The sequence below is a fragment of the Stigmatopora argus genome, chromosome 12 (genome assembly GCF_051989625.1).
Source record: "Stigmatopora argus isolate UIUO_Sarg chromosome 12, RoL_Sarg_1.0, whole genome shotgun sequence".
Taxonomy (NCBI): Eukaryota; Metazoa; Chordata; class Actinopteri; order Syngnathiformes; family Syngnathidae; genus Stigmatopora; species Stigmatopora argus.
In genome coordinates, this window is record NC_135398.1 from 11712156 (window position 1) to 11725519 (window position 13364).

General features: G+C 41.1%; 1 protein-coding gene across 4 annotated transcripts in view; it reads left to right on the forward strand.

Annotated features, from left to right (window-relative positions):
- Window positions 1-13364, forward strand: part of cadm3 (cell adhesion molecule 3) — an 89218-nt gene that overhangs the window by 41366 nt on the left and 34488 nt on the right. For all 4 annotated transcript variants that reach the window (XM_077615182.1, XM_077615184.1, XM_077615183.1 and 1 more), the window contains exon 3: window positions 2963-3112. In XM_077615182.1, the coding sequence (XP_077471308.1) occupies window positions 2963-3112 (150 nt within the window). The remainder of the gene's footprint in view (window positions 1-2962; window positions 3113-13364) is intronic.

A 13364-nucleotide genomic window follows, 5' to 3' on the forward strand; every position in this document is an offset into this window, starting at 1 on the left:
TACAGCATGTTTTACATGAAAAATTAGAGGGAACATTGACATGCACCTGCTTGTGGCAGGTGTGATACTGGTGTGCCCATAGCGAGCAATGATGATGTCGTGACCGGATGATTCGCCTAAAGACGTTTTGCCGACGGACGTTTGACAGACGGACAGGTCGTACTAGTATTTGTTAGTTTAATGATTAAATACAAATACTAGTATTTGTATTTAATCATTAAACGCTGTTTTCAGCTGGATTTGACCGAATTTGAGACCATTTTGAGCCGTTTGGCGAATGGACGTCTATAGACGTTTTTTTGCCTCCATCGCGATATCATCCAGTATTTGTATTTAATCATTAAATGCTGTTTTAGGATGGATTTGACCCGATTGCTGTCATTTTACGGCTCGGTTCTGCTACATCTGCCTGCCCAAGAGTGCTTATTCCCGGACTGCCATGCCCGCCCAAGAGTGCTTATTCCCGGGCTGCCATTGATGGTAGACGAACATTGATTTTTACTATAATTTGGACAACACCGGCGGCGGGCCGGATTAAAAATCCTAACGGGCCGTATATGGCCCGCGGGCCGAGGTTGAAAAACTTGTACACACACGATCCGGCGGGGCGAGCGTTCGAATCCCGTTTCGGCGAAACCTCCGTTCGGCCCAATGAACGTTCGGTGGAAGGTCCATTCGGCGACCTGCCCGTCTGTCAAACGTCCGTCGGCGAAACGTCTTTAGGCGAATCATCCGAGTACCGATGATGTCGCTCACACTGGTACTCAGTGCGCTCAGGGAGGTTGTCTTTCTGCTCAGACCAACAAAAAATTAGAGGGAACTTTGGTTCGGAGCTGAATGAACCAATCACGGTGAGGTATACGGCTCTGGAGGGCGGGACATCGGCCGGGCTGTCCAGTGCCTCGCTCACTCACTCATTCATTCCTCCAATCAGCTGGGCGGAGGAGAAGCCGTGAGGCCGATCACTCCGCTCGGCGCGCACACTCCTCCGCTGCTCTCAGCATAGAACTGAATGAGGCGCTATGATCCGTGATCCAGCCTGTGTCAGTGTCTGTAGCCATCTCCGCGATTGAAACGGAGAGCGAAAGTGCACATGCGCCACAAACCCGCGCGACTGAATGTGAAAGATCAACCCGAGACTCATTCCAAGTGGAAAAACATATTACAGAGCCCCAGAGATGTCTCTTTCAAAGCCTGCCGTGAAGAGAAAGGTCGGTGATGAGCACAGACAGTTTCAAGAAAAGTGTGGAGTGCAATATTTCTTTGTTGAACACAGGGGCACCCCGACGTGTCTCATTTACACTGAAAAAGTTGCGGCGCACAAGGAATACAATTTGAAACGTAATTGTACTACGAGACATGCTGAGGAGTACGAAAAATACCAGAGAGATGAGAGAGCCAACCAGGTTGCCAGTCTTAAAACATGTCTTCTGAGGCAACAGGATTTCTTCAAGAAGGCTACCAAAGACAGTAATGCAGCAGTCAAAGCTAGCTACGCCGTTTGTGAGTTGATTGATCCTGTGCTAAGTGATCCCAAATGGCTCATGGACTTGGCTTTTCTTGTTGATATCACACATGAGCTTAATGTACTGAACAAGAAGCTACAAGGCCAGGGGCAACTTGTCAGTGCTGCCTATGACAACGTGAGAGCATTCTGCACTAAACTTGTGTTATGGAAAGCCCAGCTCTCTCAGACAAACCTTTGCCATTTCCCAGCATGCAAGGCTCTCATGGATGCAGGCACACCATTCAGTGGTGAGAAGTATGTTGAGGCCATTTCGAAGCTACAGGAGGAATTTGATCACAGATTTGCAGACTTCAAGACACACAAAGCCACATTTCAAATTTTTGCGGACCCCTTCTCCTTTGATGTGCAAGATGCCCCTCCTGAGCTTCAAATGGAGCTCATTGACCTGCAGTGCAACTCTGCACTCAAAGCCAAGTTCAGGGAGGTGAGTGGAGAAGCAGACAAGCTTGGGCAATTTTTGAGAGAGTTGACCCCCAGCTTCCCTGAACTTTCCCGAAGGTTCAAGCGGACCATGTGCCTTTTTGGGAGCACATACTTGTGTGAGAAGCTCTTCTCCACCTTGAACTTCAATAAGTCCAAGTACAGGTCCAGACTTACTGATGAGCATCTTCAAGCTCTACTGAGGGTCTCCACTGCTTCCTCCCTCAAGCCAAATGTGACTATGTGAGAAGAAGCGCTGCCAGGTCTCTAGCAGCAAGGAGTAGGCAAGAGAAGCCGTGTTCAGAATATTTCATGTTCAATGTTCCATTCAAGTTCAGAAAGTTAAAGGTTAAAGAGCTGTTAATACAGACATTTGAAACGGAATAAAAATAATTCATTTTCTCTACTTAGCCAGCCAGTGTATATCTACTGTATGCTCATTAGTATTATTTGGTTTTGTATTACTGATTGATTTATTTTTTATTCATCTTTAAGTTAATTTATTTAATTCATTATTTTTTGTTAAAAAATAAAGATATTTGATAACGTTGGAATGTTTTATCAGTGCTTTTCTTGTGGAAATCCTGATGCGGCCCAGTCTCACCCAGACTCGGCCTCTAGCGGCCCCCAGGTAAATTGAGTTCGAGACCCCTGCTCTAAAGAGTATGGTGTTCAGGTATCTATTCTCAGAGGGTACAGCATGCAGACCCCCGTGGAGGCTTTCCACGGGCAATTCTGTGCGCTCATCGATATTCTGACTGCTTGCCTGCCTGTTCACTTGCTTTCACTGCAGCCTTTATAGATGGGATGGCTCACTTAGATGCGAGCACACGGGGCGCTACAAATCAAATCAGTGTTATTTAAAGTTTAGAGTCTATAGGAGCTTTGGGTTTATAATGATGTTTATTTTCAAATTAGGGTTTGTGACAAAGGTTTGGCTTTGCATTTGGTTTTGGGATCCTCTTGATATAATTTTGTTTTGCAAGCCCTGACGTGTTTCTTTTTCCATCACAGATGATGACCCCCTGCAGCCCGTCACCTCGGATGAGACTGTATCAGTGGGTGGAGCTGTCACACTCACCTGCCGGGTTGCTGAGAGCGACAACTCTTCACTGCAGTGGTCTAACACAGCACAGCAGACACTCTACTTTGGCGAGAAAAGAGGTATGTGCCACAACAATTTTTTACTGATCTAAACTGCAATTTCCTTCAATATCTAGTTAATCTAGTTAATCCCATTACAACTACACAAATATTACATGGAGTGAAATTCTATTCTCACCCGGGTGAGAGTTCCTGCACATTTCGTTATAAGGAGACTTATTTTAATATTCGGGCATTTACCTAAATCACTGCCAAAGATGGATAAACCTTTCAATTAGAATTCAACCATTTGATGCCGAAGATGAGTTAATATGACAACTATGTTTTCTTTTTTTTATCATGGGAAGAATGCATACCTGTATAATGCAGGTTGAATGTGAATGTAGGTGTTACGATCGCGCCGAGACTTTGTGGCGCGATCGGAGGGATTTGGACCCGGTAGCGGGGAAGCAGGAGGGGACGAGATGAACTGTGCTCATGATAATAACTTTAATGACTCAAAAAGCCTTACAAAATAACAAGGACTTGTACATCCCAAAACAAAACCAGAGCATGGAGAACAGTACCTTTGCAGCAATGTATGCAGTATCACGCAGGACAATCCGACAATGACTACCACTTCCGTGGTGTTTAAATACACATTTCAGGAAGTAATCATGAATCACTCACAGCTGCTCGAACCCAACGGCAAGCCAGGAGGGACAAACGAGTTGCTCCTGACAGTAGGGCAGTAGATGGTAGTCATGCGTGGTGTGAGTTTTTTGGGGGTGAAATGGCTGCATTTTGTAAAACCCACCTACGTTCTACAGCTGATGACTAAAGAAATGTTATTTTTCCATGAAAAAAGAGAGTCTAAAAGTTATTCAGTTTAAGAAATTTTTCGTCTAATAACTTCTGGTTTTCAATGCATGTGAACGTACACTTCACTTTTTGGCCTTTCCTAAAAGTTAGAACTGAAGCATAGGCTGCATATAGGAATGATCATGCCAAAACCTCTGAAAAAGTGTTATTCTTGGCAAAAGGCCTCCAGGGAAGTACCAGAAAGTTTTTACACTGTCGAGCAAACTTTCTTTGAGAGGCGAGAGAGAAAAGTCCGAACGGTAGCTTTTTGAAGGCCGCCCGCAGGAGAGCAAAAAGAAATGAGAAAATGAGCCTCCTCCCCAGCGCGATAACGGCCAAAGCCTCTCAAGGTTGCACTCCACCGTGGAGACAGCTGACGAGCTGAGATGGGTGCAGAGGGAAATTAGTACACGGATAGAAAGTCCGGGCGGCACACTTGAGAAAAATGAGGCATTACAAGAACCGCTTGCGGGAAAACGGAAATGGCAGGTAGAGACTGCCAACAGATGTCAATGCCATGACAACACCATCGTAATTCATAAACACGATTTAAATAACACTAACACTTCACGCCAGAGCGGAACGTCATAGTTAGTTCTAATTATGGCCTGGACCCCCCGGGAGAGCATTTTAAAACAACACACCTTTACATGTGTCATTATCTGATGCTCCTAAAAGATTGTTGCACTTGCCCTGGGGTGGAAAAAAACAAACAAATTCAGAGTTAAAGGGGTCAATGACCTTTGGAAATTGCTTGAATTTTTGAAAAGGTTTTGCAAAGGAAAAATATCGTGGTTCTAATTAAGGTTTCAAAAGGTTAGGGTTTTAAACCAGGGTTAGGGTTTATTTTTAGAGTTGCACAAAGATATTAAGATCTGCGATTGTACAGCAGTATCTCTACTTACGAAAAACTCAGGTTGCAAAATGCCTCATCTGGAAAATGTTGCCTCAGTTTAGGAAAGAAATTCAAGTTAAGAAACACAAAGTCTCCAAAAAATTTGAACATCCCCGAAACTTAAATACACTTGTAGCATCATATATTTTATCTTGAAATTGACGAAATTGACCCTTTGGCTATATGCGAACACCTCTCTGGCCTCCCAGTGGCTAGGAGGGAGCTACGTCCCCATGATGCTTTTTGTCCGTGTGCGGTCGATTGGTCGCCGGTCTTTTGGTCGCCGTCTTTTGGTCGCCAGTCTTTTGGTCGCGGTCTTTTGGTCGCCCCGACCGCGACAACGGGCGACCAAAAGACCAGCGACAAAACAAGGTAAAACAACACGGTCTACGGATCAATAAAAGCCAACAATGGCCATGAGCAGTTTCACTGAGCCGACGTGTGAGTGTATAAGAGTTTGTATGTTCATGCGTTGTCCCTTTAAGAAGGTACGTCCGTCAGGGTCTTAACAAGTACAACAAAAAACAATAAAAGTCCGGGAAATTTGGAGCTTTTCTTTAGCCTAATAATTACTAATTTACCAATTTCGTCATGCACAGTTTCTGGGTGTGATGACAAGTAGGCTTTTGTTGTTGATGATGACGACAGGGCCTATGTCCGATTATTATTATTATTACTAGGGCATTAAGTATGACTAAATAGTAATTTGCAGTTTGTATTTAGGGAATTTGAGCAACGATTTAAATGGTAATTATTAATAACCTTCCGGGCGACCAAAAGACCGGCGACCAAAAGATCGGCGACCAAAAGACCGGCGACCAATCGACCGTGTACCTTTTTGTCTGCCCTCGTTCGACACAGAGTTATAACACGCTGTTTCATGAATTTTTCTGGGTGCGCTCTTTGCAACTATAGTCTCACTTTTTCATCATGGGCCTCAAGAATGTTATTCCCGGTCCAAGTGAAAATAAGAAGCGGACTCTGTTATCAAAGTGTTCACGAGTCGTGATATCGCCCAGTTTGTTTCAAATCAACCAAGTTTAAGAACAAATATTGATTTTTCCAGACTTTGAGATTTTGCTTTGGAAAAACACAACCACCCACCCGCACCACAAAAAATCATTCCCTGATGAACCATATGTTGTGTGGATATAAATTTGAACCATAAACACCAGACTTTGTTAAGGCTAAATTTTCACAGTTTGTTTTGTTTTGTTAATGTGATCAGAGTTAGTGGGTATATTAATGGATTTTAAACATGAAGAACTACAAAAAACCTCTGAGGCTAATACAAAAAAGAAAGTTTGACACCACAGTAATGTAAGCGCAAAAGGTTGCCTCAGCATTGGTGCCATATCTCTCCTAACTCGGAAAATTGAGGGTGGGTGTTGGGCATGAGAAGACAGAAGCTGTGACATGAGACGCCAAAACGAGTCGCGGCAACGGGTGAAGCGCGGACGAACATAAATAACCCGTGGCAGGATGATGGATGTTATTGTTTTGTATGTATTTTTTTTCAAGACTTGATTTTGCCACTTTGATGCCGTGAGAGCAAGCTTGTCATGCTGATGGTAGGTGACGGATGGTGTGCCGTAAAAAAAAAAAAAAAAAAACAGAAGAGACATCGGCTTTGATTGATCAAACTTGCAATGAGCAAACAAGGTCATAAATCAATCGTCTTACATCATTGCGGCTTAGAATCAGTTCATGGAAACGACATGGATAGCTTCTTAATTAGTACCACATTAGGATACGTTTCAAAGCACTGAAACTTGTGGCGATAGTGATCATTTGATTTTTTTTTTAAATTAAACCAACACAGTCACTTTCATTTGTCTGCATGAAATTTAACAGCCAATGTTTGACACGAGTAATGTAAATCCTCAAAAGCCACTGAATGTCTACTAATTTGCCATGAGCCTGCCACGTTGACTCTGTATGTGTAGAACCAGAGAAAATACCTCTGGAAGCCTGTCTTAAAATGAAATGGAGAAAAATAGCAATTAGTCACAGTATGCTCTTCCTGAATGTAAAAAATAAAGAAATAAATCATCCTCCCTAAACAGTTTGGTGCACTAATGTGAAATTTGGTCGGCATGTCAATCATAAGTTATAACACAAGAAAAGTATTCCATCATTCATTTTCCGAACTGCTTATCCTCACAAGGGTCGCGGGGGAAGCTTGAGCCCATCCCAGCTAGACTCCGTCAGGTCAAATCGGAGGAATGTAAAAGGCCAAACTTTGGACCGTAACGCTTCATTTACGCCATGGTCAATTGGCCCCTAACCGCTTCCTTTGGCTCGCCTCTTGAAAATCACGGTTTGGCTCCAAACACGTTGACATTTTAATTACTGACGCGAAGACAGGAAAACTATGAAATAAAAAAAACAAGAATGTGCACATAGACTACGGATGTGTATTTATTTATCAAGAGTAGTATGTGGTTATGCAATAACTTTTTAGTTTCTGTCCAATCCTCCCTTGAAAATCCTTGCCAGCCAGGGGGTCTATTTATTTCCATTGGTGGCCAGCCAATCGAAAGGCACATGCGATCGAACTCTCGACACCAGAACTGTGAGGCCAGCGCGTTAGTCACTCCCCTGCCGGGCTGCACACAAAAAATAAATTAAAAAATTGATGATCGAAAAGACACAAGAAGTTTACCATGTAGAATACAAAACATTGGTCATTTTCCTTCAGAATATAATTTCAAGACATTTTGTCAAATTGCAATTTAACACCTATAGTACATTACACAACTGTGACATCAACTAAAATGAAATATCCACCTCATTAATTCCTCATTTGCATCCATTTTAAAGCCATATACAAAAAGGAAATCAGGATTATATTTGTTGCATTACAGATAGCCCAGTCGTGTTTATCATTAAAGCCGATGTGTGGATGACGAATAATCCCTCTTTTTTTATCCCCAGAAAATGCTGAACGCAAACGATCGGTTCACCGTAACCAATGCTGATATATTTTAAGTCCTTAATTCTCCATCATTTATTTTAAGACCCTTTTAAGGACCCGCCGATAGCCTTGAGGGAACGTGTGGGAGTTGAGCCCTGCTAATAGAAGAGATTAAGAAGGCTCGGAACAGATGTTATTTTTCTCTCTTTTTTTTCAATGCTGCCCTTCGTTAATGTGGAGACAACCAGATATAAAAATGAACACGGGAAGTACAATGGAGACAATTGACCAAAAAATACTTTTTTTTTTGTGATCTTCTATGGGGAAACAGAAAAAAAAAGTCCTAATGTAATGAAGTATGACCTGTGTTTTTAAAGGACAAACCAGGATTAGATCCAAGCATAATCTTCTTTTACCATTTAAAAAAAAAGTCAATAAAAGACAATATTTTCTATGTACAGAAAAAAATTCTATAAGCCAAATGTCAGAAAAATCATAAAAGTGGCATCTTATATGAGCATTTTTTGTGTTGCAGCAATTTCCCACACAACAGCACTTTACCATCGTTCCGTAAACAACACATATGAACATTTTTTATAATACAAATGATTGAATTTCTTGGGGTTAAAAAAAATGCTTTCACAGCAAGGAAATTAAAGGAATGAGGGCACTGCACATCTTGCTACTGACTTTCTGACGAAGAGCAAAATGGGATTAAAACTGCGTGTGTTTTGTTTATTTTACAAAGCCAAGCACTATGGATTGGGGTTCAGTAAAGTTCAATGTATACTGACTATAATGCGCTGCTTTTGTTGTGGAGTTTAGTCTACGTATGCGTATGTGGGGCTCTGATTGTTAGTGTGCTCCCAGTGGTTTAGTGTTTAATCATTTCGTGTGCAAATTTCATACTTTCATATTTTACCAGGAAAAAAAAACAAAGACACGTCGTCCGTCTTCTACTTTTACGGACAAGACGGGAGTTAAATGCATTACTTTACTGCTGCGTAAAGCTTCCTTTTACTTTCCTGAGGGCTTCTTGAAGAGATGGCTGCAGACAGTTCACTTTTACAAAAGCCTGCAATGTTTCTTTTTGCTTCTCTTTTTCATTGTGGATTCGGGCAAGTTAAACACTGCAGTCACTGCCAGCCCAAAAAATAATAATAATAAAAAGAAAAAAAAATATGGGACAGGAAAAAGGATGCCTCGCTTAAAGACGGCAAGGTTCAAATTCGCCCAGGCCAAAATGTTAGAAAACATCCTGAGAGTATTCTTGGGAAAAAATGCTTAGTTGAAATAAAATCATGTATTTTTTTGTCATGCCTCTCAATTTGCATATGGCTTACTTGAAATACAATGACCTGCATGACTTATACTAAACATACATCGTCGTCATGACAACAGAAGAAGTTTTATAATTAAATATCACCTCTAAGCTGTTCTGACAAACAGGAACACAATCCGAAATGCAGATGAGTTGTTTTAAATGGGAAACTAAAGTATAAAGGTCACCCGCCTCCCTCATGTAAATTCACTTTGTTTTGCCAACAAACCATATTTTCTGAAAGAGAAGTTGAGTACATACTGTTTGGATGATTAAAAAGAATAAATTACTAAATAGAAGAAGAAACTTTTCTTCCATTTTACTTTTGAAGATTTCTCATAGCGCTGAGTACATTTTTTAAATTTTATTTTATGAATGAAGCCCCTTAAACTAATTTCCTTAATTATTTTTAATTTTCATGAGTCAAAAAACCTTCAAGAAAACTGCAAAAAAATCCACAGGTCTACAATTATTATTTGATGTTTCCGTGACACGGAATTTGAAGATTCACGTTGAGAAAGCAGCCACCTGATGGTGTAGTGCAAGGGTGTCAAACTCGGGTTGGTTCGCGGGCTGCATTAACCTCAACACCATTTCATGTGGGCTGGACCATTTTAGATCTAATATTTAGATCAGTTTTTTAAAAAAAAGTATTAAAAGAACTGGATCAAAAGCCCTAAATAGTCTGTTTTAATAGATCTAAAACTATGTTTATTTGAGCTTTTTTTTCTTAGTCATGGAAAATGTCGTATTTTTTATTTCAAATGGAAACATATTTTTTTAAAGTGGAAAACGGAAAATATTAGTATATTTATTTTCAGATTTTACAAAATGCTTTTTGAACTAAAAAACAAAGAAAAAATGGATTAAAAAATTGCAATGATTGTTTTTAAAAAGGGGAAAATCATGAAATATAATGTACATCTATAATCATTTGAATTTGATCCTAAAACAGAAAGTTGGCACTCATGATTTACTTTCTCGGGCCGCACAAAATGAGGCGGTGGGCCAGACAATTTGGAATTATTTAATAAATATTGATGGACAAAATATAATATATGATTCAGATATTTCTTAGGCCAGCAGAGAAGGCGTTGAAGGCCCTGACGGCCCACCACTGCAGTCAGCAATGACATTTTTGTCTGCTACCAGTGACCGAGACGATCCGGATTACAACAAAATTTACTTTAAAAAATCCCCTACAAAAGTGGTCATACGGCATATGCAATTTGAAATGATCAAAAAACATAAAAAATATGGGAAAAATGTATAAGTTGACAGGTATGCCACTATTGTGATTGGGCCATGTGTAGCTCCAAAAATAGGACTTATATAAATTTTCAAGTCACTATCTTTGTAGTTATCGGGGCTACCTCTTGCTGCTTCTATCTAGAATAAAACCGAGCCTGTCAGCGGGCATCACAGGCGGCGATGTGCCTCCGTGCCGTTTAACTAGCTAATGGCTCCCTGGCGCTTTACAAAGCGCTGCCGATGTGGACACGTTCACCTAGTGGGAGGAGAGAGGCAGTCGGCAAAAGTGCTAAAGTGTGCCGTGCTTGTAAATCACTCCATTAAGTACACACCTCCTCCGGCCTGGAGAAGGTTGGGCCACTTACAGTGTGAAGCATCCTTAAGTGAAATGTGTTGAAATTGAAGGATTGAGACAAATGCGGAAAAAAAACACCTATTGATCGGCATTGCATCAGTTCTTCTGGCACTCTGGAGAGTGTATTAAAGGAGGCTGACACTGCTGTAGAAAAAAAATAACTGACAACAACACTTTGAAAGTGGATACATGAAAGACTTGTTTTTATTATTGTATTTTTACTTTTAGAGTGTGTTCTTCTAGTGTCCTTAAAAATAACAGTGTGTAATGCCAGATTCCAAGAGAATTCAAAGTTACAAAAGCCTTTTTTTCAGGTCAAGTAAGCTGACAAATTTGTCACTATGGGATTCGTTAATTGGCCTTTTTTTTTGCTGGCGGCCACATAGAATGCTAACCAATCAATATGGTCGTGCTTGTTTTAGCTTAACAAGAGTTTGGTTGTTTTGATTTCAGCTCAGAAGAATGCATATATCTTTAAATTGATATTATGTAAAGCCAAAGCACCATCAATGGCAAATAGTTAAAAAAATAAAAAACATTTTAAACAACAAAATAACAACAACAACTAATAATAATAATAACAGTATTTATTATAATAACATAATAATAACAATAATATTAAGGGAAAATGTATTTGAATGCTAAGAAGAGTCCGTCTCTGCTAGCTGGCCTGTGCGTCAAAAGCAGAGTAGTGTCTGGCAGGAAACTTTGCTTCATCTCGACGCCTTTCATCGATTATGCACACGCAAGGTGATCATCATTTATATTCCGTCTGAAGGTGTGTGGGTGTAAAGGATGCAGTCCGGACCGGGAGGATTAGGTAGGATAAAAAAAGGGGGACAGAGGTGCGTGTTGAACACGTGTTTGATGAGCCGCGATCAATCGCCGGCTTTGATCGGACGAGATGGTTTGATGGAGCTGTGCAGAAGGTCATTCAACTAGGATCAACTGTTAGCATGGCGAGTGATTGCGCCTTGTATTACTAGTTAAAAGTCATCCACTGATCATGTTTGTTAGTCCTGTCTCATATCATCCTGTTAAAATGAATGGAAAGGAACGCCAATAACTTTGAATGTGTTTTTTTTAGACCATACATTAAATTTCCATTCCTCTAAATCTGTCATGGAAAATATTACTGTCATTATCAATGGAAAAATATTAGTACTTACTCAAAGTATGTGATATAACCTGTGCCAAAAGCTACTACTGGTATTTGGTGGTGAAAACGTGTTTATTTTTCCTAACTTAATTCGGTGTTAAATTGTTTTTAGTCTTTACACAATTCAGCACTTACCTACAAACGTTCATTCATCTTCTTTACCACTTATCCTCACTAGGGACGCAGGGGTGCTGGATATTATGCCATCTAAGTATGGGCAGGAGGGCCAGGACACCCTAAACACGCACACATAAACACCCCCCTCCACCACACACAATAACACCTATTGGAAATTTAGAAAGTTCAGTTAATCTACATTTATAGTAAAAGCAACCTGATGGTGTAGTGGTTCACTCGCCTTACTTCGGTACTAGCAAGCATGGATTGATTCCCGCTCGGTCGAGTGGTTAGCGTGTCGGCCTCACAGTTCTGGGGTCAAGGGTTTGATCCCAGGTGGGTCCTCACTTGTGGAGTTTACATATTCTCCTTGAGCTTGCATGGGTTTTCTCCTGGTACCCCTGCACCTACGTATGAGTGTGACTGGTTGTCTGTCTCCTTGTGCCCTGTGATTTGTTGGCCACCAATTTAGGGTGTCCCCTGCCTGGTGCCCATAGGCAGCTGGGATAGGCTCCAGCACCCTCCACGACCGTTGTGAGGGTAAGCGGTTTAGTAAATGTGCATTTTTTTAGCTTCACTTCTCCTGTGCTTAAGAAAAAATGCACTGACACCCATCCAAGTGTCTTTCTAGTTTATATTTGTCCAGATTTCAACTGTGAAAATATTTGTCTTCCTCCTGTGCTACCTCATCACTCACAGAAAATAAGAATTGCCGCCGGGAGCGTGGTAAATAAGGCTGGAGGAAAGGGAATATATGGATGTGCTGAAAGCCTACCATACATCTATATTTTCAATCCTATATTATTTATACTTGTATGTCATGTTTCAAGTTGAAAGAGCATAGTGGAGATATACATTGAGACCTCCCAATAGGATGTCCAATTTAGAAGCATTTTCTATGATAAATAAAGTTAACTTTGATGTCAGCGAAAATGCTGAATGTTGCGCGAAGGTCTTCTTTTACGCCAGGGGGCATGCATTTTGTCTTTTTACGTATCTTCACTCCAAGTGCTACTCAATCAACAGCTCTGAGATGCTGAATAACAACCTCCTGACTAACTGATTGACTTATACCCACCGGGTGGGGATCTGTTCCTCCGCTTGGCTTCAAAGGCTGTGGGAGTCTCGCTGGCCGGTCAAGTGGGGGGGTCACTGTGGTGGCAAATGTCTGGATGGTTGGGTGGGTGTTGTTGAGCACGCCTTGGTTTGTGGCCCACCCGGTGGCCTTAGCACAGTAGTTTAATTTTTTCCCAATTTTTACACACAATGTAGTGGGTTCACATATGACTAGCTGCATCTAGACGCATTAAAGGTTAATGAGATATTTGGTGCCAGGATTAGTGATCAGGTAGCAAAGAGTAGGATGTCAACTTAGTAGCACTCACAGGTGATTTTTCTCAATTCTGGGTTCCCCCCTCACATTGCTGGCATTGCATGCAAGTACGACCTTAGAAACC